The 24,085-nt window shown below is 38.9% G+C and overlaps 1 protein-coding gene across 1 annotated transcript in view; it reads left to right on the forward strand.

Moving 5' to 3' along the window:
* Positions 1–24,085, forward strand: part of prkcz (protein kinase C, zeta) — a 65,197-nt gene that overhangs the window by 27,148 nt on the left and 13,964 nt on the right. The window contains exons 5-16 of the mRNA XM_077615469.1: positions 1,354–1,439; positions 2,729–2,860; positions 8,418–8,508; positions 8,945–9,000; positions 10,182–10,376; positions 13,605–13,702; positions 13,963–14,049; positions 17,246–17,381; positions 17,506–17,593; positions 17,749–17,868; positions 20,497–20,576; positions 23,298–23,387. Of these exons, the coding sequence (XP_077471595.1) occupies positions 1,354–1,439; positions 2,729–2,860; positions 8,418–8,508; positions 8,945–9,000; positions 10,182–10,376; positions 13,605–13,702; positions 13,963–14,049; positions 17,246–17,381; positions 17,506–17,593; positions 17,749–17,868; positions 20,497–20,576; positions 23,298–23,387 (1,259 nt within the window). The remainder of the gene's footprint in view (positions 1–1,353; positions 1,440–2,728; positions 2,861–8,417; positions 8,509–8,944; positions 9,001–10,181; positions 10,377–13,604; positions 13,703–13,962; positions 14,050–17,245; positions 17,382–17,505; positions 17,594–17,748; positions 17,869–20,496; positions 20,577–23,297; positions 23,388–24,085) is intronic.

A 24,085-nucleotide genomic window follows, 5' to 3' on the forward strand; every position in this document is an offset into this window, starting at 1 on the left:
TGGATTCTGCTAGCAGGGATATGGTATCCAGAAATACTGCTATTTGCAGTTTACTACAGCTTTCATATAGTCTCTCGTAGTATACTGTACTGACTAAAAGACTATTTCAAACTAGCATACTGCTGCTTTCCAATCTCAATAAGAGAAAATTGTGTATTTCCTTTCTGCCACTACCCTTCAACTTACCCCTCCCATATAATTTTCATTATCAGGGAGGAGGCCGTGTGTTTGTGAAAGAGAAACAATTTCTGGAAATGGGTTAAGCCCTTGGAAAATGTCCTGTTATAGCGTGGTGTCGTTGCAGTACCACCATTGTCCAAAGTTACGGCTATACTGCACTGTTCTAAAATTGTAGTGGTCGTCTCTTCTTGAAATACCCTGGAATGAAAATGGCAGGACCGTTTGCACTGACCCTTGCATCTGGAGGTGTAGTATTAATTTCTAATTATTGTATCACTTTTTTCACTCTGTGGCATATGCTCTGTGGCACTCTTGATAGCATCCAATAGCTATAAAATAGGTCATTGTGTCCCTTGCGCTCAAGACGGTGATGCTTTAATAGCTCAGCTCATAGATGGCTTTCCTTGTTCACCTTGCTTCATGGGATGATGTCAGTAACAAATAGGAACCAAAATTGAGAATGGACAAATGCTGTATGTATTTGTCATTTGAATTCATAGCATCTTTTTACCATATAAGATCAGGCAATGTCATTTTTATTTTCTCACATGTTCATTTAGTTGGATTTAAGAAGAAAGTTTACACGATAAGGTGGAAATAACATAACTTTAGTTACTAGATCATTAGAGGCCTGAAAAAGATGTTTAAGTGCAAGAGGAATCAGCAGAATACCCAACCAGATTGAAATCCATTAGTAATGAGTGGCATCATTTGCAATTTCTGCCCATTGTTTGCATTTGCTACATTTATATTTATTTGGTTAAGAATGCTGTTTGTGGCTATTCCCATAGCCATATTTTGTGAACAGTCTCTTCTAGATTAATGTTGAACCCATGTGAATGCATACAAATGTGTTTTTTTTTCTGGAACTAATTTTGTTAATTAGCCATTCAAAATAAGATTCTTTTTCTCAATACTTTCAGGTTAAATTTCTAGATGAACTTAAAATACAGTTGAACATTTTAACATTTTCAGGCATACTTTTTAAAAATCTTTTCTAAACTTTTGAATGCAAGTCCCACTGGTTAAAATTTCTGCCTGCTCTCAAAATGCACTGAAGTACATATTGTACAACTTGTTCCTGCAAATTCATCCCTCCTGGGCATTGTACCTCAGCCGTTTCCTTTTTTGGGATCATGTTTCTCATGATTAAATTTATCTTCCTTACCTCAGAATCGATCTACCGTCAAGGAGCTAGAAGATGGAGGAAACTCTACCGGGTCAACGGACACCTCTTCCAGGCCAAGCGCTTTAACACGGCATGTCTCTTTCTTTCATTGTTCACTGTTCTTTAACTTTATCTGTGAATATTGGCAGTAAGAAAATAGACTGTACTCAATATATGTTCATTGGATGGGTGTCAATTGCATTTTGAGGTTAATGCTAAAGTCTCATCTCTTCTCATTTTCTGAGCCGCTCTATCCTCACGAGGGTCACGGGGGGTGCTGGAGCCTATCCCAGCTGACTCCGGGCCAGAGGTGGGGTACACCCTGAATCAGTGGCTAGACGATCGCAGGGCACAAGGAGACGGACAACCATGCACACACTCACATCCATACCTAGGGGCAATTTAGAGTGTCCAATCAGCCTACCATGCATGTTTTTGGAATGTGGGAGGAAACCGGAGTACCCGGAGGGAACCGGAGTACCCGGAGGGAACCGGAGTACCCGGAGGGAACCGGAGTACCCGGAGGGAACCCACGTAGGCCCGGGGAGAACATGCAAACTCCACACAGGTGGGACATGACATGGATTTGAACCCAGGACCCCAGAGCTGTGAGGCCGACGCGCTAACCACTCGCCCCACTGGGCCGCCCTAATGCTGAAGTGTGTTGCAAAAGTCTTAACTGTCAAAACCCATGATCCATATTTTATTTTATTTTTTAATATTACAGATCTCTGTAAGGGATGAAACTATACAGTGTACTCTACTATTGTGGTTTCATTAATTTATGTTTTTAAAAAATCCATTTTAAAAGCAAAAATGAAAAAATACAGATTTCCCCCTAGAAAACATCTCCACATTTACGGCATATCACGTTTTTGGACAGAATAAAATTGTTAGGTAGAAAGGAATTTTTATTTATATATTTTTTTACTATTATTATTATTATTTTTACTATATACATAGCACAATCCCAATCCACAACAATCCAATTCATTTCAGTAGCAGAGCTTGAAGAGATTTTGTTCACATAGCTCCCATTAAATACTTTCATTGCACTTTCAACTGTATCATCAAACACAGATGAAATGCTATTAAAATGTGTGCTTTTTTGTAGCACTGTTTTAGTTGTACTGGTGGGATGGGGGGACTAAGAAAAGTCTAGAAGCTCGACATGCTTATATAGCACTGCCGGGAACATTGAAGTCCTGAGAGTGATCATGTAAATTGTAGAAATTTTATTTTCTATAAAATTGATATTAAATTATTTGTATTCTTTGCATTCATGGATACTTTCATAATAACCCAGCAGTATTATTGTCCTTTTGTTGTTGATTCTGACTTTCATCTTCAACTCTATGGTGCCCTGTGTGTAACCCACAGAAAGCCTACTGTGGCCACTGCAGTGAAAGGATATGGGGGCTTGGCGGACAAGGCTACAAGTGTATCAACTGCAAACTGCTGGTCCATAAGCGCTGTCACAGACTCATCCCTCAGACCTGCCAAAGGCTTATGGTGAGTCAGTCCCTTGTTAGTTGCCAATTTGGTGAATATTGCACAGCTCATGCATTATTCAGTATGTGTTTCGTAACTGCTAGGTGTGGTGCTTCACATTATTCTCAAAGCCAAATTAGGTACACACGGAAAACAAACAATGCAACAACTAAACCAAAAAGTTTGCCCTGGAGGCTATCCAAGTTGTTTTCATCTAAAAGGTGGGGGTACCCAGGTCATATACTATAGGCCATATGGTCAAGTTAGGTTCTTACCCTTGATGTCACTCAATTAACTCCTTGTCTGCCATTGACAGCCCTAGAGGTCCAATCCATTTTGACTGGTATAGGCTGACAGCGGATGATTGCTGCTCACCCTTCCAGTCAAAATGGATTGGACCTCTAGTGCTGTCAATGCCTCTGAAACATAGACATTCACATGCAGTTCACCCAGTTTAAATGAAATTCACATCTATCGTTGACAATGATACAAAGTAAATATTCTCTTGTTTATTTTTAATAAGTATTAAAATTATTTTCTTTTAAAACAAATATAAACACAAACATTCTCCTATTTATGTATATATTCAATTTATATGTAGCTGGATAGGCTCTAGCGCCCCCCCAAAGCGGTTTATTTTTTTAAATATCTTAAATAAAAAATTGAAATCTGTATTGCATCTTTATTAAAAGAAAAAAAGTCACTCATCCTATAAAAGATTACATGAAAAAAACAAACATAATTTTTGAATGAAGGTGTCAGCCACAATATCCAGAAAAAAACAAGCAAGCACAAGTAAACATGCAAAGGCCAAACAACCCTCAAATTAAGGCCGCCTCCACACGTTCATTCATTCATCATCCGTACCGCACATGCTCGCAAGGATTGCTGTACCCTATCCCATCTGACTTTGGGCGAAAGGCAGACCACACCCTAGACTGGTCGCCAGTCAGCCATAGGGCACACACAAAGATAGACAATCATTCACACTCATAACCATATCACCACCCACACACACAAACGCACATTTTGGGCAATAAAACGAAGTTATTCAACAACTGCCACCAAAGTGGAGACTTGCGATTTCTGTGTTTTATGCGTTGTCATATGTATATTAATAACTGCACATTTCTGTTTTCAAACCCATTGCCTGTAACAAAATATGTTCTTACATCAAAAATGCACCCACATTTACATCTAGCCATAGTGTGATTAAATTCACAGAGGTTTTGACATAACTTCTAGTCAAGGATTTTCTTGCTTGTTTTTAACAGCCCAGATGTTACCCATATTTGAGAAGCCAGACAAAGGACGATGCGCAGGGCGGTTATATTATCTTTTTGCCATTCCACATCCGAGGCAGGTCCCCATTAGCTCTCTCTCCAAGTTAGTAAATGCTTTACTGAGTTCAACTATGTCAAAGTTTTGATAAAGTGAAACGCAATCGTGTTATACTCATACCACAAGGTGTCAGCAAAGGCACACAAATGTATGCCATTATATTCTTACTTCCATGATGAGCACAAAATACAGCTTACTTTAATGAGATGCAGATAAACTGCGTACCATTAAATGCAAGAATTGAAACAAGAATGTCTTGCTCCTCCCGATCAGCTACAGTAAATTGTCAACATTGTTTTAATATAAATGTCAGGCTTCATGGTCAAAGATCTGGCACACTGGTTAAATAGGCGTAAAATTGCACTCACGTGATTGGGTGTGGCTGATATTTTGACCAAAACGAGGTACTGTGGGGGTAGATTTTTTTTTCTTGAGATACAGGCAAAATACTCGTTTTTAAACATGACTTCAGACCTGCTGTGATTATGACTCATTATGACCTCTGAAAATCATTGGTACTGAAATAAAATGTATTACTTCTTGAAATTAGTCATATAGTTTCATTAATTGAATGGTAACTATTGGGATGAAGTAGAAAAGTCGAGTATTTTACTGTTAAACACAGTAATGCTTAGTTCATCATGGTTAATAGGTTCCAACATGAAGGGACAGGGATTTTATGGTGTTTATTAAATTATATTTGGACTTTTAAAACCCTCTACGTCAGGGGTCACCAAACTACGGCCCGCGGGCCGGATACGGCCCGCCGGCACATTTGGACCGGCCCTCTGAACAATACCAGAGACGCTAGCGGATTTTTTTTTTTTTTTAATTTTTTTATTTTTATTTTTTTTTTTTTGGGATGCGGCCCGCCGGCACATTTGGACCGGCCCTCTGAACAATACCAGAGACGCTATCGGATTTTTTTTCCTATTTGGCCTTGAAGACTGGGACGTTTTAATCTTGTGTTTGGTTCATTGCACCCCTGCTGAGCCCACAAATCATCCCAGTGAAGCGGGGCTTCGCATTGCTTCTTTGGTGACATGCACGGGGAGAGTGTTTCCCTTTGATGCATGCGGGCACGTCCACCGTTGCATGCACAAGCAGTGTTACCGAGACATCTGCACGATCGCAGGTGAGGGCGAAGCCCTGGGACCATAGTGGACTATTCAAGCATATTAAAACTGCAACCTGTTTGAGAACGGAATAATGGCGAAAAAGTTAGGTGAGAGAAAAATTGATTCAGAATGCAGGGTATTTAACCTGGAGTGGACAAACGATTATTTTTTTGTTCAATGCAAAGAAAAGGCTGTTTGTCTCATTTGTCAAGAGACAGTGGCGGTATTCAAAGAATACAATCTTTGCCGACACTATGAATCCCGTCACAAAGACAAGTACGATAGATTGCAAGGCCAAATACGAGCAGACAAACTCTCAAAGCGAAAAAGTGGACTACTATCTCAGCAGAACCAGGCATCCGTTCGGGCCAGCTTTTGGGTTGCTAAATTGATAGCAAGCAGCGGTAAGCCTTTCACTGACGGAGAGTTTGTTAAGAAATGTATGGATACTGTCGCGGAGGAGGTGTGTCCCGAGAAGAAAGATGCATTTAATGGCGTAAGTCTGTCGGTGAGTACAATGACCAGACGCGTTGAAGAAATCGGGAGTAATGTATATGCCCAGCTGCAGCAGAAGACGAAATAATTTGACTTTTTTTCATTAGCACTGGATGAAAGCACGGACGTGCAAGACACAGCGCAACTGCTCATTTTTATTCGTGGAGTTAGCGCAAACTTTGAGATTTGCGAGGATCTGGCAGCCCTCCAAAGTCTCAAAGGGACTACAACGGGAGAGGATATTTTTGACAAAGTGTGCCAAACCATGGAGAAGTTGGACCTGGACTGGTCAAAGCTAGCTAGCATCACGACTGACGGGGCTCCTAGCATGGTGGCCGAAACTCGCGGTCTAATAATGGGACGCATGAACCGGGAGTTGGAAAAAAGGGGTCTCACCGCCCCGCTACGAGTCCACTGCCAAATTCACCACCAAGCACTGTGCTGCAAAATGTTGACGTGGGATTCTGTAATGACGGTTGTGGTGTCGTGCATAAACTTCAGAGCAAAGGGAGAAGATTGTGCATGGCACAACAGAAAGTTAATGTTCCATGGCTTTTTTTTCTATGAAGAACCCAGAGAGAGTTATTTATTTATTATTTATTTCATAAATAGTGTTATTTATTTCCTGTTTTTTCTGTGAAGAACTCAGAGAGGGTTATTTAGTTATTATTTATTTCATTAATAGTGTTATTATATGTTTCCTGACTTTTTTTCTGTAAAAAACCTGGAAAGGGTTATTTGGTTATGTGTGGCTTTCTGGAAAACAATAAAAAAAAATTAAGCTCCCCTATGATCGTCACACTTTTTCTGTTACAAACTGACACCGGCCCCCCATCAGAGAAGGGAAAAGTTATGTGGCCCTCACAAGAAAAAGTTTGGGGACCCCTGCTCTACGTACTATTATTTAAACCACCCATTACAATACTGTTCACCATTTCAGTACTAATAAGAACAATTGTTAAGAAATAAAAATATTAATAAAATATTAAATAAAATAAAGATTCTACTGTACTTTGTTGTAATGATATTCATGTCCAATGCTATGTTCTTCTCTCGGCACTCCAAATGGCCAGTGCTGCTTCCTTGCACACGATAGTCTTAATATGAGACGTAAATCTATTCTGTCTTATTAAAGTGATGGAGGACATCGTCCTAATGTTAGCCTCGTCCTCCTAGCAAATAGTCGATTCATTCTCTCCAAAATGGTGAGCGATGGCAGCTTAAGTCCTCTTCCTTGCATTTGCCTCCTCCTCCTCACTACGGAAAGTAGACACTGCTCACTAGGGACTGGTAAAACACTCTCCAATTGTGACTTGGCTTTTTCCCCCATTTCATGTTTGTATTATTGTTCCTAGACTCAAAACTTTTGGCGAATCGAAGCCACAATGCGGTAAATGCGCAAAGTAGTGTGGTATTTCTGTATGTACTTGCGTTGAGGTGGGGATTGTCAAACATTAAATCTATTCAAGTGGATTGAAATACTTTTCCTTTGTAGGATCCAGTACAGTGCTTCTTAACCTTTTTGGAGCTACCGAACCCTACCAATTTCTTATGCGCATTCACCGAACCCTACTTTAATGGAAAACAAGCAGGACCAAAAGACAATTGTTGCGCTATTTAAAAAATTCTCTTTTGAAAAATTCTCTTTTGAAAAATGGTTGTTTAACAAATAAAAGATTGAGTTTACACACTTAGAGAAGGTGAAGAAATTCAATCACTTGTCTATTAGGATCCGACAGCCGTTTCTGGCCACCATAAAAAAATTAAACTCTCTACATTGCACGGTTTGGACAAACGTAGTGAAAGAATCTTAACATACACACACAAACACTCACACACCCATAAATCACGTTTCATAAGGATTATAGATTAATTTATTATTGTTATTAGCACTTATTTTGTTCATTAGCTCCAAAGCCATTTGACAGATTGACACGAAATTTACAGAAACAGATTACCTTCTGTTTAACGAACACCTTTTGGTTTTTCAATAACACATTCCATTTATGAATTATTAATTTATTACTGTTATCAGCACCTATTTTGTTCAAAATAAGGATTATAGATAAAATATGATATTTTTTTCAAATTCAAGATATATAAATTCCTCGCAGCACTGATTGGCCAAGCAATGTCACGTGATCATCTGCCGCCAGTGATGGTTAAGCGGGGCATGTTATCGTGAATAGACATGAGTCGATGTGCCTTGACCTCCGCGGCAGAGGCTCCACCAAACCCGACACCCAGGTTGAGAACCACTAATCTAGTATGAGACTGTGTTCATGGCACATTTGTGCAGGTAGCTGGTCATTAGTTAAAATCTGTTCCCGAAATCAGTGACTTTTTTCTGTATTAATTTCACTATTGTTTGGTGTAATATGAAAGTCTGCGTATCTCTGTTTAATTTCCCAGGTAAATGGCTCATTAATGAAACGGTCTTATGGGATTTCAGATGCAACCCAACATTATCTTGCATCTTTCTGTGCACTCTTTAGAGCACGTCTTTAAATTTAACATTTACACTCGTAAACAGTGGATAAACACGAGTAGATGTTTTTATACATCTTTGAAGGAGTGTTGGTTGAACAGGCTCAGCTTTTTTCTTTCCTTTTGTTTTTGTTCAGGATCCAGCAATGCCATCACAGGAGCCCCCTTCAGATGCAAAGAGTGAAGAGGTTGACCTTCCACTGGAGGACAGAGAGGACACAGATGGAAGTAAGATGGTTGTGAATAAAACTTGACTGCTGTCATCTATTAGTCTTGTTTTAAGGGGAAAAAAACTATTAAGGGGTTTTATTTTGGCGGGAGCTCCGTGTGCGTTGACCTATTTTAGTATGTGCATGGCCAGCTGGACAGCATTGCCCTCTGCTGGATGAAAAAAAACGTTTTTTCTATGAATCAGTGTACAGGTGGTTCTTGGTTTACAATCTATTAGTGTAAGAGGCTACAGATCCACAGAGTACAGCACGTGAGGGCACATTCACATACTCCTTTATGTTCTGTTTTACATTTGATGGCTTTTTGTTTGCAGTGAAAAATGTATCCCGTCATAAATAAAGCCAAACTAACAATCATGTGCAATAATATTTCTCTATACAGTAAACGTCTGCAAAACTACCCATATTTCTTATATGTTTATTTGTCATTTCAGGACTGTATTCACCACACAATTGTACTGTGGACAAAATAGAAGAGACAGATGCAGAGGTAAGGATCATCCAATACTAAACAGTAATACCTAGACATACGAGTGTCGTAACATACGAAAAATTTGAGATACGAGGAAAATTCCGGGCGAATTTTTGCCTTGAGAAACGAGACAAATTTGAGATACGAGCATACGAGATGGTTCCCGATGAGGCCATCCGGGTGGCCGAGTTTGCGAGAGGTTGCTTATCAGTGAGGTTCATAACGAGGTGGAGAGCCTTCGTTTCATGTGGTTAAAAGATAAACAGTGTACTGGGAGAGTACACTTGGTTGTGAGGCATGGGGGAGCAGCTAGTTCCTACTCGAAAGCCTTGGCAGAATACATTAACATCTTTGCCTCGGTTATAGCACAACCAAGTTACACTCATTTAAGTGTGTTGTATCATAATTTAAGTTCCTTTAAGGCAAATTTAAAGTTTATGTTATGTTACTCTCTCTCTCTCTCGTCCCGTGCACTCCGCCGTAAACTCTACCGTCTGTCTATACTAAATAATATCACATTTTAGTATTGAAAATCATAACAACTAGATAGGTATTTGTTACTTTGTGAGTAGGTGGTGAATTAGAACGAATAAAAAGATTTTCCATTGTAATATCCTTTTTTGGGGAGTTTTTTCAGAGGGTGGGAACGGATTAATTTGTATTTAGTTCATTTCTATGGGAAAATTTGATTTGCGATACGAGTGAATTGACATACGAGCTCGGTCCCGGAACGCATTAAGCTTGTATCTCAAGGTGTTACTGTACTACTAAAGGTTTATAGAGACTTTATAAGTATTGGACCAGTCAGTGACTTCACTTGCTTTTATATGCATTAATCTAAATTGACACAGGTTTGACATGGGAAAATTGGGCAACTATTTTTCAAAATGCCATTTTTTTTCCCGAGTACTCGGGAACAATTATGATTCTATATAGTTATGAAATGTGTACTCTGCTGCAGTCAAAGAACAGTTATTGGTGCCAATAACAGTTTTTTGACTGCAGCAGATTCATTACTCTCTCGCAATAAAAAAAACTTGCTTAATTGTTTCCACCGTTTTTTTTTCACGTCAGTTTTTTATTCATCTATTCAGCTAAACAAAATAAATAAAAATCCAAATAAAAATGTCTTGAATGCACTTTACTGTATATTTAATGCTTGAGTACACTGAAACTTTGTCCTCTCTCTTTCACTGAAGGACATGAAATCAGTGGTGGATGGAATTGATGGCATCAAGCTGTCTCAAGGTTTTGTTCTGGGGTTAGGAGACTTCGAACTTATCCGTGTGATTGGGCGTGGCAGTTACGCCAAGGTGCTGCTGGTTCGCTTAAAGAAGAATGATCAAGTTTATGCCATGAAGGTGGTGAAGAAGGAGCTGGTTCATGACGATGAGGTAAGGCTACGCTACTTACCAACATCACGGAAATCCTCATCTGAAACCAACACCAAAGTACTTAATCACTTGATGCCTTCATTTACATTTAAATCATTGGCTGCCACTGACGACAATAGACGACCAAGGTGCTAATCATCGGAAGGATAATAGAGTAATTGATTTTTCCCCCCGATATGTTGGGAAAATAATATAATTAAATAACAATTAGCATTGCCTCTAGAGTTGATGCATGCACCGGTACTTCCTGTCACGTGGGTGTCATTTTTCAAGCCTCATAGCCTTGCGATGTAATCACCCACGTGCTTGCGGTACCCTTAGTTTGAAAGTGACCAAGTGGAGCATCACACTCGTTTTTATACACCAAGTGGGAGATAATTCCATTAGAGGTATATAGAGGTACATTGCCCTCATAAATAACGCAGCATGGATCATGTCTTTATTTTCGTTTTTGTCCTTTTTATTCCCAATTGGAAAACACTGTATAGGTCTACATATCCAATGATTCTTTTCTGAGATCAAACTAGAATTGACAATTGTTACAGGTGAGTACAGTGCCTGGTGAGAGAGTTTATTGTCAGTGGAGTATGCAAGTGACATTGGAAATGATTAGTAAAGTAACTTTGATTTTATTATAACAACTTGGTAGAAAAGGTGACCCAGGTTCGTCATCATCTTTGGCGCTGTTGTTCTACTGTACAGAACTTGTTTTGACCATATGATGATTGGGGACCATAAACAACAAAGACCATGCCTGCTTCTGTTAGTTATACAAATATAATACCATTCCGTTTCATTTTTTCGAGTTTAATTAGTATTATCCAGCTTTAAAACAGTTCGTTGACCATGTTTGGTTGTCAATAAAACATCTATTTAAAAAAAAATTGTCAAACATATTGACATTTTTTTGTCTTTATAGACCCAAAATGCTAGTTAGTTGGTCAGAGTGAAGAACAGTTTGGAGATGTTGGTTATGTTGTCCTGAAAAAAATAAACCAAAGCAGGTTATTGTAAACAAGTCTTTCTTTTCAAATATTTAAAGGCATGAGAAATCGGACAAAATAGCCCTGGACTTTTAAGGGTTAAAGACGAATGTTCCTTGGCTCCTTGGTTTCAGTCTCTGCAGTGGGGACAGATGCCGATTTTTTAAAAGGCCACTGGATGGCGATGTAAATCAACTAAGGAGGCCTTCAGCCTGGGAGAATTGAAAAGCAGGATTTAAGAGACACACGACATAAGCCAAAAAGACTCCTCAGTGGTCATTTAAATATCAGAAGCATCTTGCCAGAGTGCGACCAAATTCCTCATTTTTAAGTAACTCAAACCTTGATATTTTTATGCTTAACCGAGACCTGGCTAAATGTAAATTCCCCGATAGCAGGATTGCAGATACCGGGTCACAACATCTTCAGAAGGGACCGTGTGGGAAGCCTTGGCGGGGCAGTGATGTTCTATGTTAGGGAACACCTGGTCAACCTACACAACCTTGAATGTGTCAGCCTTAAAATTTCATTATCCCCACAGATGTCAATAACTTTGATTGGTTTTATAGACCTCCATCCGCCTCTAATACGGAGCTTCGGGCCCTACTTATGGAATGCGACACAAAAAATGAAGTTATCTTGCTTTGATAGTTAAATAATAACTGGCTCGACAAATCACATCGCAGACAGTTGAAATCACTGTTAACTAAATTTAACTTTACGCAACTAAACAAAAGTCCTACTAGACTAACGGCTTCTTCTGAAACATGCATAGATCTATATGATGAAGACGATCAATATGATAACAGGTCTATCAGACCATAACCTCATCCTATTCTCAAGAAAGCTTCCTAAAAATAGATACTCATGCACTCAAAAAAAAACCCATATCAGAGCAGATGAAAGTACCAAAACGGGAGATCCCAAATCTGACACAGGCGTTTACCAATATCAAATGGGACGATTATCTCTACCATAATCATACTGACAACTGCAATACTTTCATGACCATTATCCAGAACATAGTATCTACACTGTAGAGGATCTGCTTATTGGTTTGATTAGACATCTTGTTTTTATTTATTCATGGCAATATACAGTACATACACATTAGTTGAATTATTAATCTCGCCAGTGCTGTAATGCCTGACATCAAAGTAGGTTTGTAACTAGCTTTGCGCAAAAAATACTAGCATGTAATAAAGGAGACAAAATTACTAATGGAGTATATTTTTCTATGGTTTAATGTGCATAATTATACACTCCGTTGGTATTTAAGAAGTCACTAGGAATTTGGGAAAACATGCACACCAGCAGCTTTCTTCTGCCATAGATGATCCAACAATGATACATTTCAGAGACACACAGTTGAAGCTAATATCAAATATTAATCTAATCATCAGAGACAATTTAAGAAAAAAAACATCAAATTATTAGCCGCAGGCTAAACATCTACCAAGTTGTAGAACTAAAACGATAACATTAAACAGGCAATTCTGAATAGAACAGCTACTATAGAATATTTAAAGCTTCACTATACTATTGCTAGTTTATTTTTTACAACTGTTGTTGAGAGGAAACTCCTTATTTAGCAAATGTAAGTAAATGAAAAATGAGGCAGGAAATGGAAACTGTTACATTTTATATGTATATATATATATATATATATATATATATATATATATATATATATATATATATATTTCATGCAACACGCTTATTTATTTATTTACTTTTTTATTACCTATTTATTTATGTCTAAAATGTCTTTTCCTGTGTGTATTCTCACCCTCTTGCTACTGTGACAGTGAAATTTCCTGAATATGGGATGAATAGAGTTATTTTATCTAATCTAATCTAAACATTTCTTAGTGTTAATTAAATTCAACTTTTCAGATGACTATGCTCACTTGAGTTTCATTGCTTTGCCTTAAGTCTTTTTTTGTTGTTGCAACTTGCAAAGTTTTGTTTCATTTTTTTTTTACACAAATTTGATTTTTCATATCAACTATAAGGACTTGGGTTGAGTGTTCATGTTTCACTGCCATCAACAGCGATAGGCGTCCAATAGAATTTGATTAGGGTGCTGGCTTCCAGCCTTGCCAGTCAAAAAAGATTGGACATCTTTTAGCAATCAATAGCAGCCAACAAGTAACATTTAAATACAGGCATGAAGGGGTTAATCATATAGGTTTTTTTTTCTGATTGTGAACATGCATTGAACCTATATTTTTAATATTTCTAGGATATTGACTGGGTGCAGACGGAGAAGCATGTCTTTGAGCAAGCTTCTACAAATCCATTCTTAGTGGGGCTACATTCCTGTTTCCAGACGGAAAGTCGGTATGAAGAACTGAAAAAAAATTCATAAAGTTCATAAAGCTTGCCTTGAGCATAATATATGTACTGTATGATCCAGTAAACAGTTTAGTTCGAGATCTTATAATGGAATTCAATTAAAATCAGGTCAATAGTCCACAAGTATTACATGCTCGTTTGTAATGAATTTATTACATTCAAAGTCATGGCCCTTTTTTTATACACACCATTATTTCTCTTCTTTCCAATAATTCAGTGAACCTTTCCTCTTTTAATTTTTTTAGGTTATTTCTTGTCATTGAATATGTGAATGGTGGGGACTTGATGTTTCATATGCAACGACAAAGGAAGCTCCCTGAAGAACATGCGAGGTAAGGATTCAAGGGTTCTAACATCAGTTTGCGTCATCAAGCTTTAACCTTTTATGGGGAACTCATTGAACTCACTGTCTGCCATTGACGGCCCATTTAGAGGGGCAATCCATTTTGACTGGCAATGATTTACAGTATTCTCTGCACTACAATGCGCTCCGGAGTTTAACGCACACATTCAATGAATGGCCTACCTTAACATTTGTTTCATACAAGGCGCACCAGATTACAAAACAGAGTGTTAGTTGTTGTAGTAGGGGCTTGTGTTATACATCCACTAGATCAGGTTGGCGAATACATGGCTCTTGAGCCGCATCCGGCTCCCGGCCAAAATGAATGCGGCTTTGTTTCTTATCATATTTTGTATATACTGCGGCTCTTTGCCTCGTTTCATGTTTCTCTTATTTCTATTCTCTCTTAAAACACACTCAAATTCATCAGGGCCCATGAAAATGAAAAACAAATCATAAAGCCATTCATTAATTCATCTTCCATACCGCCTATCCACGAAAGGGTTATGGGGGTTGCTGGAGCCTAGCCCAACTGTCTTTGGGCGAAAAGGAGACTTCACCCTAGACTGGTTGCCAGTCAGTCGTAGCACACACAGAGAGACAGACAACCAATCACACTGCCACCGAGTCGGACACGTTTTATGCAAGATACATTTTTTTCCTTGAATTTCATTCAGAGACGTCAAAATAAATTTTGTTTGGCGTTTTATCTGTTTATCTGTTCTCTATTTTGAAACAAATGACCGTATCGGCCATATTGTCTTGCGTTATGGCAGTTTCTAATCAATGAAAATATGCAAGCAAGAAAAGTCTAATTAAAAAAAGATGATTGAAGTTAGATGTAATGTCAGCACCGGCGGTTTAAATACATATTTTACCTCACAGGTTAGCAAAGAGCCACATGCACCCATCAGAAGACCCACATATGGCTCCCGAGCCATAGGTTCCCTACCCCTGAGTTATGGCATCATGGCGTTATGGTGTACCTTGCAGTTTTGTGCATGTCGTCTTTTTATGCGCATATAAGCCGTACCCTCAATTCAGTCATCATTTTATTGTCCGACAAATGCGGCTTATATGCGAGTAAAAATGGTAGATCCACTAGATGGAGCTGTAGTAGTGGGTTGTGTTATAGATACACTAGCTAGAGCTCTAATAGGGAGGGGGTTGCGTTATACGTCCACTAGATAGAGCTGTAGTAGTACTAATATTGGTTAGGATTTGTTTTATACATCAAACATATGGAGCTGTGCTAAAGGGAATTTCATACAATGATTGACCCGTATTGATGCATATATAAGGCGCAGTGAGAACATTGAAGTCACCAATTTGATTTCAGTAGCCATCCATGTCTTTACAGTTTAGCTACTTTATGACACCGGTCTATAAAGAGTATTCTATTTCCAAAACTTGTTTTGAAATTTCATAAAAGCATATTTTCGAGTTTAAGACCACAGTGCAACAGTTTAATCAAGTTCTAAGAAATCTATTTCGGAGGAATTTATAACTCAGTTCGTAGTAAGCTAATATTTCTCACATCTTTAGTTATGGTAATTAGTCGACTACAATTGCAGTTTTTTTTGTAGCAGCACTAGTTCAGCTTGATTTAAAATGCATTCACTGTGTAAAATAGTTGTAGCTGTTGCTAATGGGAGTGCAGCTCCTCTCTACACCAGAAGCAGAGAATCTTGTAGGCGTTGTTGCTGGTGCATCTGATTGCAGACCTTTGGGATGCCCCCATTTAATTTATTTGCGACCCCTTTGCACCCTGACTCAATTTGAATATTCCTCAATAGTGTACATCTTTTCAGTGCTTCTTCCAAACACTTGCCCAACATCATTCTTAAGCAGTTCCTTACGGACACACGCACCACACAACCGACAGCATTTCTTTTTTACAGCCTTGGAGAATATAATGAGCCCCTATTATTCATGCTGCCTTTCTACTTGTGGGACACTCCAACTGTGCCCCTGATAAATGCTGGATCAAAGGCTCAGTAATGTAGAGAGGCACTGTTGGGCCCCTATCAGACCCTACAATCTGTATTCTGGAGACAGTGGCCGCACATATGCAAAGCAGCATGCTAATAACTCATAATGATTGTACATATTCATGAGGTGTGCTTTTAGGGAGCCCTCATGCATTCCCCCGCGCCGTGGTGATGGCGGTCTGTGAGCGATGGTTGGGGCTGCTGAGAGCAAACCGCCGTACTTTTATCAGTCTGCCAGCACTGAAACAACTGTATACAATCAAGGCTGTCAGTGTGAAATTGTGGGGGAGCGATGTGGGATTTGCCATTGCACTGTCAAACGATCTTTTCCTCAGTGGTTGACATTCAGGGATTTGTAGTAGGCACTCAAGCAGAAGGCCAGTCAATCTTAATAGAAGCTTATCTCCCTGTGACAGCATGAGCTACCAACTCGGCACATCCTCAATCTATTTTCTTTAACAGTGTCTTAATCATGCTTTTATTTATCTCTCATATTGTAACGTCATATAGCCTGTCATAAATAGCTTCTAGACTGCCAGTGATTTGAGTAGTTGTGAACTGTGTATGCTACCAGTAAGTGCTATAATTTGCCCACACCTGTCATCTCTTTCACAATTTTTTGCTTGAATTCTACAAGGCTCAGAGAACCATCGCTGGGCATTTTTATTTTTTCAAACATTCGACAAAGAAATGAAGTTATAGGGGAAAATGTGAAAGATGATTTGGGGAGTTGACACAATGATAAAAAGCAGCAGAATTCTGAATAAGGATGTAAAAGTTGTTCAATTCTCTGTGTCATAATGAAGCCACAAATCAAATTTGACCATAATATATTGTTTTTTTTAACTATTATTTATACAAGTAATGTCCCCATATCGTACTTAAATACAAATGGTAACAAAACAGCTGCAATGATTTATAGCAACATCTCATATACTAGTCGCTGTTACTTTCCACTGCTTGATTAGACCATTGGATAGTCAATGAAATAAAACAAGAGTGTAGTTAATCCAGAAGAAAGATTGAAGTACTGTTGTACTATACTTATTAAGTTCCACAATAATTTGAGCAAAGTATGGTCCTGAAAATACACAATTCATGAAACGTTCAACACCAACTAAATGATTGTGCATTTTAATGTTTTGAATGCAATTTAAACAAACCAATCTTTGCATTTTTAAACCACCATAACAGATTTTATGCTGCTGAAATCTGCATAGCTCTAAACTTCCTGCATGAGAAAGGCATCATCTACCGGGACCTGAAGCTGGACAATGTTCTTTTGGACCATGACGGACACATCAAGCTTACAGACTATGGAATGTGCAAGGTGAGAGACAGGGATTAAAATAAACCACATGAATAAATAAAATTGTCTAATTCTAGTGACAAATCTTTTTGGGGGGGAGGGGATCATTTTCCGAAGTGTATGCCTATTTTTATTTTTATATTAGGAGGGAATCAGACCAGGTGACACAACCAGTACTTTTTGTGGAACACCCAACTACATTGCACCAGAAATACTCCGAGGAGAAGATTACGGTTAGTAAACAAGTCTTGAGTTCATGATGAAGTTCAAATGCCTCATCTTTCAAATAACTCTTTTTTTTCAATTTTCATTGGAATTCCAAGTCATTTTTTAAAGTGGTGCCAAGAATTGAACTTCTGACTAAATGCAGTTCTCCTTCCTTACTTAGGCTTCAGTGTAGATTGGTGGGCTTTAGGGGTGCTAATGTTTGAGATGATGGCTGGGAGGTCGCCGTTTGACATCATCACCGACAATCCTGACATGAACACCGAGGAGTACCTCTTTCAAGGTGAGTTGGGGCCCAGTGGATCCATAAATGAAATATGCAGGGCTGCCAACTACTCCGTATTTTCAGTATTTTCAGGAGTTTCTCCGAAAATGCAACGCAAACTCCGGGACTCCGAACAACCTCCGGAAATCCCCCAAAATTTTCACTTACATTTTTTTTTGAAGCAACCATTTCTGAAAACCAAATACCAAATTGCCAATTGAAAAGCCTCGAAATTCACACCATCGCTACGGCTTCCGCCATCTTGATTCAACTGCACTGTAAACCGGAACAATTCGGTAACACGAGTGCATTGTGAATCGTCTGAGTTACAAGTTATGACGAATGATTCATCTTATGCGACTTCAGCGTGTCAATCGTCTCCAAAAACACCCAAATGCGACTTTCGCGTGACACATGTTGGAATTGATGACTGTAAAACGCACGTGGAAGGACCCAAACACAAAGTTAAACTTATTTTAATACTTATTTTGATTATGCTGTACTTTTTCAAGTTTGCAAAACCACAAAATTTAAATTATGTACAAACATAATAACAGTTTGATTTAAATTGTTCTACACTTATTTTTTTTTTACATTTTATATCGTTTTTGCGTGAATCGCATTCACTCCGTAAATACTCTGGAAATGGGACAAGGGCACTCCTGAAATGGGGTCGACGGAGGTTGGCAGCTCTGATTATGGTTTGTAGCAATAAGATTTGATTTTATCCAACATTTGAAAGAAACCAACTAGAGGGTAGCACTGGAGTGGATCTTAATTCTCGTAGCCTCTCATTCGTTACTCGAGAAACAAATAAATATTATGTAATGGAATACAAATGAGCTTTAAGCTGTGAAGGATTTGCACCTGTGCCAATACAGGCTTAGACAGTTCTGGCATACTTAATGATACATAGAGAAATCACTAACAGGGTTAATTTCAGTTTCTTACTTGTGCTAATTTGCTTTAGTTCACTTCATTTTCCATATGAAATCTGGTTTGTGTTCATTTAAGACATAATCGGCTATTTGGTCTTTTACATGTTGGTCGTACATAATAATGCATCAATGCAATAATGACTGAAGGAAAACCACAGAGTGCAAATTTGTAAACCTAATACTTCAAATGCATATTATATGCTGTTTACGCGTTTTGAGATACTGTTTGGCCATTGATCTTTTTATAATGATAAGAAATTTACCCAAATATTCACAGTTAGTAATTTGTCTTTTATTGGGATGACTGGGATGTTTTTTTCTTTAAAAAGTTTAGATCCCTACAATATTTAAGCAGTATATTTTAAAAAAGTATTTCATTTGGCAGAGCCCCTTTTCATCTAGTAAAGACACAGCATGATAGATCACCAGGAAATAATTAGGAGTTAGGACTGCATGGGATTGAATGCAAAAAAATTGTACAGTCAATGATGAGCTTTAATATAAGGAGGGATATGACTGTATTAAACAAAAACTGCCAGTTATCACACATACATGTACTCCAGTGCTATATTAAAACATTTATTTTCTTATGTGTTTCCTCAATATTGAACTCTTTACATTGCACATTCCCCTTTATACTCCTTTCAGATTTTCAGAGCAAAAATTTCTCCGCAATGCAATAGGCTTGTTAATGCAATATGTCAATGCTGTGACTGTCAGCAGCACAGTAGCTATCATCTGCTACCAGTATAGCACCCTCCTAGTGGGTTTGCTGGTAGAACAGCAGGTTCCTGGCCACGTGCCTTTTAAACGCGTCTCAAGTCAATCCTTATAGGAGCTGCTCAACCATATGCCACTGAGCTAAACTGCGCCTGGTCCTGCTTTGAGTACATGTGCCAGCCTCACAGCTTTAGTGTGACAGACACACAGAGCTTGAAATTTATTTGATTTGCAAGGGAAAAGAAACACAGTGCATGTCAATTTGAGAGTCGACACAATTCCTGATCCTGCAGTCAAACAGCATATCCTACCATACAGTACATTTGGTCATTTTTGTATATAAAGGAAATGTAAATAATTGAAATACACAAGGTTCCCAACTTAAAAACATTCGATTTGTAAACATTCGGAAATACAAACGTTAAGTCTATAAATTTCTTTAAATAGGACGGGATGCCCAATCAGTCGGTGCGCCTTGTGTATGCACTGAATTCAAAATTCTGTAGGTGTTGCTGTATGACCATGACCGCTTGACTGTCAGGAGGGTACATTTCTTGCCGACACGCTACTTGTATATAGAAGAAAAGGGCTGACGTAAAAGGGTCTGCAAGAAAAGAGCATGCACCAATGGAAAAAAAATTAGGTATAGATTTTGTAAACCAATATCGGTTTGAACCCCCGACAATGGCACCTGCAAAGAGATATGCTTACGAGGCACAGTTCAAACTGGGAGCTAGTTTTATACTTCCTCTTTTGTGTTATGTTATTTTATCATGGCTTGAATGTGTGAGTGTCAAGACTTGTGTGCGCAATCAAAATGAAACAAACACAGAATGGAGTCTTCTTCTTTCCATGGACTCCCACACAGCAGACATGGTGACCCACAGGCTGTTTGGACTGTGAATCATCTTTCACCCCTCTCACGATTGTCCTTTTGTTTCTCTTTCAATCTCTCTCTTCTTGTGTTGCTGCTTTCTTTTACCAACAGTTATTCTTGAGAAGCCCATTCGCATCCCAAGGTCCCTGTCAGTTAAAGCTGCCAGTGTGCTTAAGGGTTTTCTGAACAAGGTGAGAATCGGCCACCGAACCAGCACTTCTTTTGCTCACACCGCACACGTGACACCACAAAATACAAATCCCATTTTTTAATAGTTTTATGTAAACAACTACACCCAGAAACACCATGAAACGGGTGTATTTGAAAAGGTAAAAGAAAAAGCAGTCGAGCTCCAACAACTATTGCCGGGTTTAACATGGTAAGTGGCTAACCGCTAGCATGCCAACACGAACCACAAGGATTGAATCAAACACATCAATTTCCCAATGTTAACAGTCTTGTTGACAAAGAAAAAAAACATTAATCTTTGGCAGGGGCACCTACTACAAGTGGACACCATTCTGATCTTAAAGTAAAATGGCACTTTCCAAATTGCTTAAATGTTCGGTCATTCTTTCTACATGTACTATCTAGCGCAACACATTAAAGACAGAATTGAGATTCAATTCCAGTTTTGATGACACAACCAGAATTTCTGGGGGGAAAGTGGGCGTTCCCTGTGTGCATTGTTTTAGGTGGAAAAACTATGAAATTCTTTAAAAAAAAACAGCCCAATTTGACTGCCAAATTCATTTTGTCCATGTGAATTACATTAATGGAGGATTTTATTTTATTTTTTTACACACCCAAATGGTGTACAGTACATTATTGTATACGCCCATTTTCAGCGTTGGAAATAAGGTCGTTACATATATTATGTTACATAATGAAACTATTTTTTTTGCTGTAACTTCTAACATAACCCATCACATTTTTAACCTATAAGAGCCATATAAAATACTGAACAAGCATTACCCGTGTTACTTCCGTAATCCACATGTGATGAAACGTCTTTTTCTGTACTTATGAATGGACGTGAGAAACACTGAGCAAACACAATTTTTATTCAACTGAACATTGTCCCCAAATTTCATTGTTCCCAATCCCTCAGCTTTCGGGCAATATTCAATAGCAGATTTGTCCTGAATTGTGGGTTTTGAACATCCCTCTAGAGCAGTGGTTCTTAGCTTGGGTTCGATGAGTCGGTCTCAGGGGTTCGGTGGAGCCTCTGCTGCGGAGGTCAAGACACATCGACTCATCATGTCTATACACGATAACATGCCCCACTTGACCATCACTGGCTGCAGATGATCACGTGACATTGCTTGGCCAATCAGTGCTGCGAGAAATTTATATATCTTGAATTTGAAAAAAAAAATCATGATTTATTTTACACCGAAGTACGGTTCGTTGAAGGCAAATATGAACCTGGTGGGGTTCGGTAGCTCCAACAAGGTTAAGAACCACTGCTCTAATGTGAATAAAGCATGTTACAGAAAAAGCTATTTATTGGGTAACATATGGCGAGATGTCAGGGTAAGCCAATCAGAGACTGTTTGACAGAGTAGGGTGAGTCTTACTAGTACAGCTTACTAACAGACAGAAACACACAAACCCAGTTTACTCATCTCATCTCATTTTCTGAACCGCTTTATCATCATTAGGGTCGCGGGGGGTGCTGGAGCCTATCCCAGCTGACTCTGGGCCAGAGGCGGGGGACACCTTGAATTGGTGGCCAGTCGATCGCAGGGCACGGCACAAGGAGACGGACAACCTTGCACACTCACACCTATCCCTAGAGGCAATTTAGAGTGTCCAATCAGCCTACCATGCATGTTTTTGGAATGTGGGAGGAAACCGGAGTACCCGGAGGGAAACCCACGCAGGCCCGGGGAGAACATGCAAACTCCACACAGATGGACATGACCTGAATTTGAACCCAAGACCCCAGAGCTGTGAGGCCGACGCGCTAACCACTCGTTCCACCGGGCCGCCCACACCTAGTTTACTCACACATCCAAAACTTTTTTAAATTAAAGCATGCTGCAATGGTAAGTGCCCATCACACTGAGAGTGGGGGCTGCTTAGACTGGAAATATCAACATTACTATTTCAGCCAACTATGGGGACCAGGCAGGGGGCGGTTTACATTTCAAAAGTAACTGGAACAACACTGCCCGTTTTAAAGAGTTTCACCCATGAAGTAATAGTGCTTCATGAATATTTTAATTTTTCCCTCAAATCTGCTGCAAAAACTGTTCAGTAAACTTAGATTTTCAGTAGAATGCAACTCACCTCAAAAATCACATGGTTTTACACACAGCATAACGACATAAGAGCGGAAAGATGTGCAGTGGGGTGGAGGTCTTCAAATTGTAAGTCAGCCAGACTCTATTATTAACAAACATGCCTAACTAAGACCTTTGCACATCATTATCTTTATCACCATTTACACTCCAACAACTGTTTATTTGGACCTTAACCCACATACACCACACTTTTCATGGAAATACTAACTCATAATTATGGATGATTTAACTGTCAGAACAGTCAACAAAAATGTCTTCTATAGTAAAGTGCACAAAACTTATTTGCTCTATATATGCTAGTAACATTTTGGCTCATCTTTTTAATGTAAAGAGCTCGTTTCAATCACATAGTATAGTATATAATAACAAAACAATTTCTTTTCCACATATTCTCGCTCCCTTCGCTCAAAATTGTTCAAATCTGGAATGTGATATGGAATATCCTTCCCATTCAGACTCATTTACTTTCCATATGAGGCTCCATTTAGGTTTAGAGAGCAATTGGGAATCCAGATGTCCAGACATTGTTAGAATTTTTTTGCAATGAAATGGAATGGAGTTTATCCAATTCAGATTTTTGAACAGATGTCTTTGTTTCAACAGGATCCCAAGGAGCGGCTGGGTTGCCAGGTCGAGACAGGCTTCACAGATATCAAGTCCCACACATTTTTCCGCAGTATAGACTGGGAGCAGGTGAGAAGCATTACAGAGAAGTTGTGGTTAAAAATAAATAAAAATAAAGCATACATTAAGGAAAGAAGCTTCATTATTATTGAAAAAAAAATAAAATGTTGCATCCCTCTTCAAAGAAGCAGCGAGTCACATCTGATACAAGTAGAGAAAACCAACTAGAACAAAAAAAACAGAACAATAAGTATACTGTACGTATATACATATTATAAATAGACAAGTCATTTGTGGTAAAGTGCATGTATTTGCAAGAAATTGTGTGTTGAGCAGAGAGGTAGTTGTTTGTGTGTATGTGTGCGGGGGCAGCATTGCCCCTGCAGCAGTCTTTCTACAGCCATGGAGAAGATGCTGTTCTTCAGTCTCTTGATGCGGGCTCCCATGACTCTGAGTCAGCCTTAAATTAACAATAGGAAAATGGAGAAAAATGGGCTAAATTGGCATTTGTTAACATAGTACGCTTTCAGATAACTATAGCCTAAAACAACACACATCACAACCCTCCAGCGTTTGGTGGTCAGAGAGGAAAATTAAAACATAAGTCGCACTTGAGTATTAGTCACAGGCCCAGCCAAACTATGAAAAAAGTGCGAGTTATAGTCTGGGGAAAAAATAAATAAATAAGTTCTTGCAGCTGTCGCAATATTCTCCAGTTTGCTTGGCAGTGAGTTGGGAGGGGCTGACGCACTCTCTCGCCAGACATC

Source organism: Stigmatopora argus, chromosome 1 (assembly GCF_051989625.1).
Source record: "Stigmatopora argus isolate UIUO_Sarg chromosome 1, RoL_Sarg_1.0, whole genome shotgun sequence".
NCBI classification, from domain to species: Eukaryota; Metazoa; Chordata; class Actinopteri; order Syngnathiformes; family Syngnathidae; genus Stigmatopora; species Stigmatopora argus.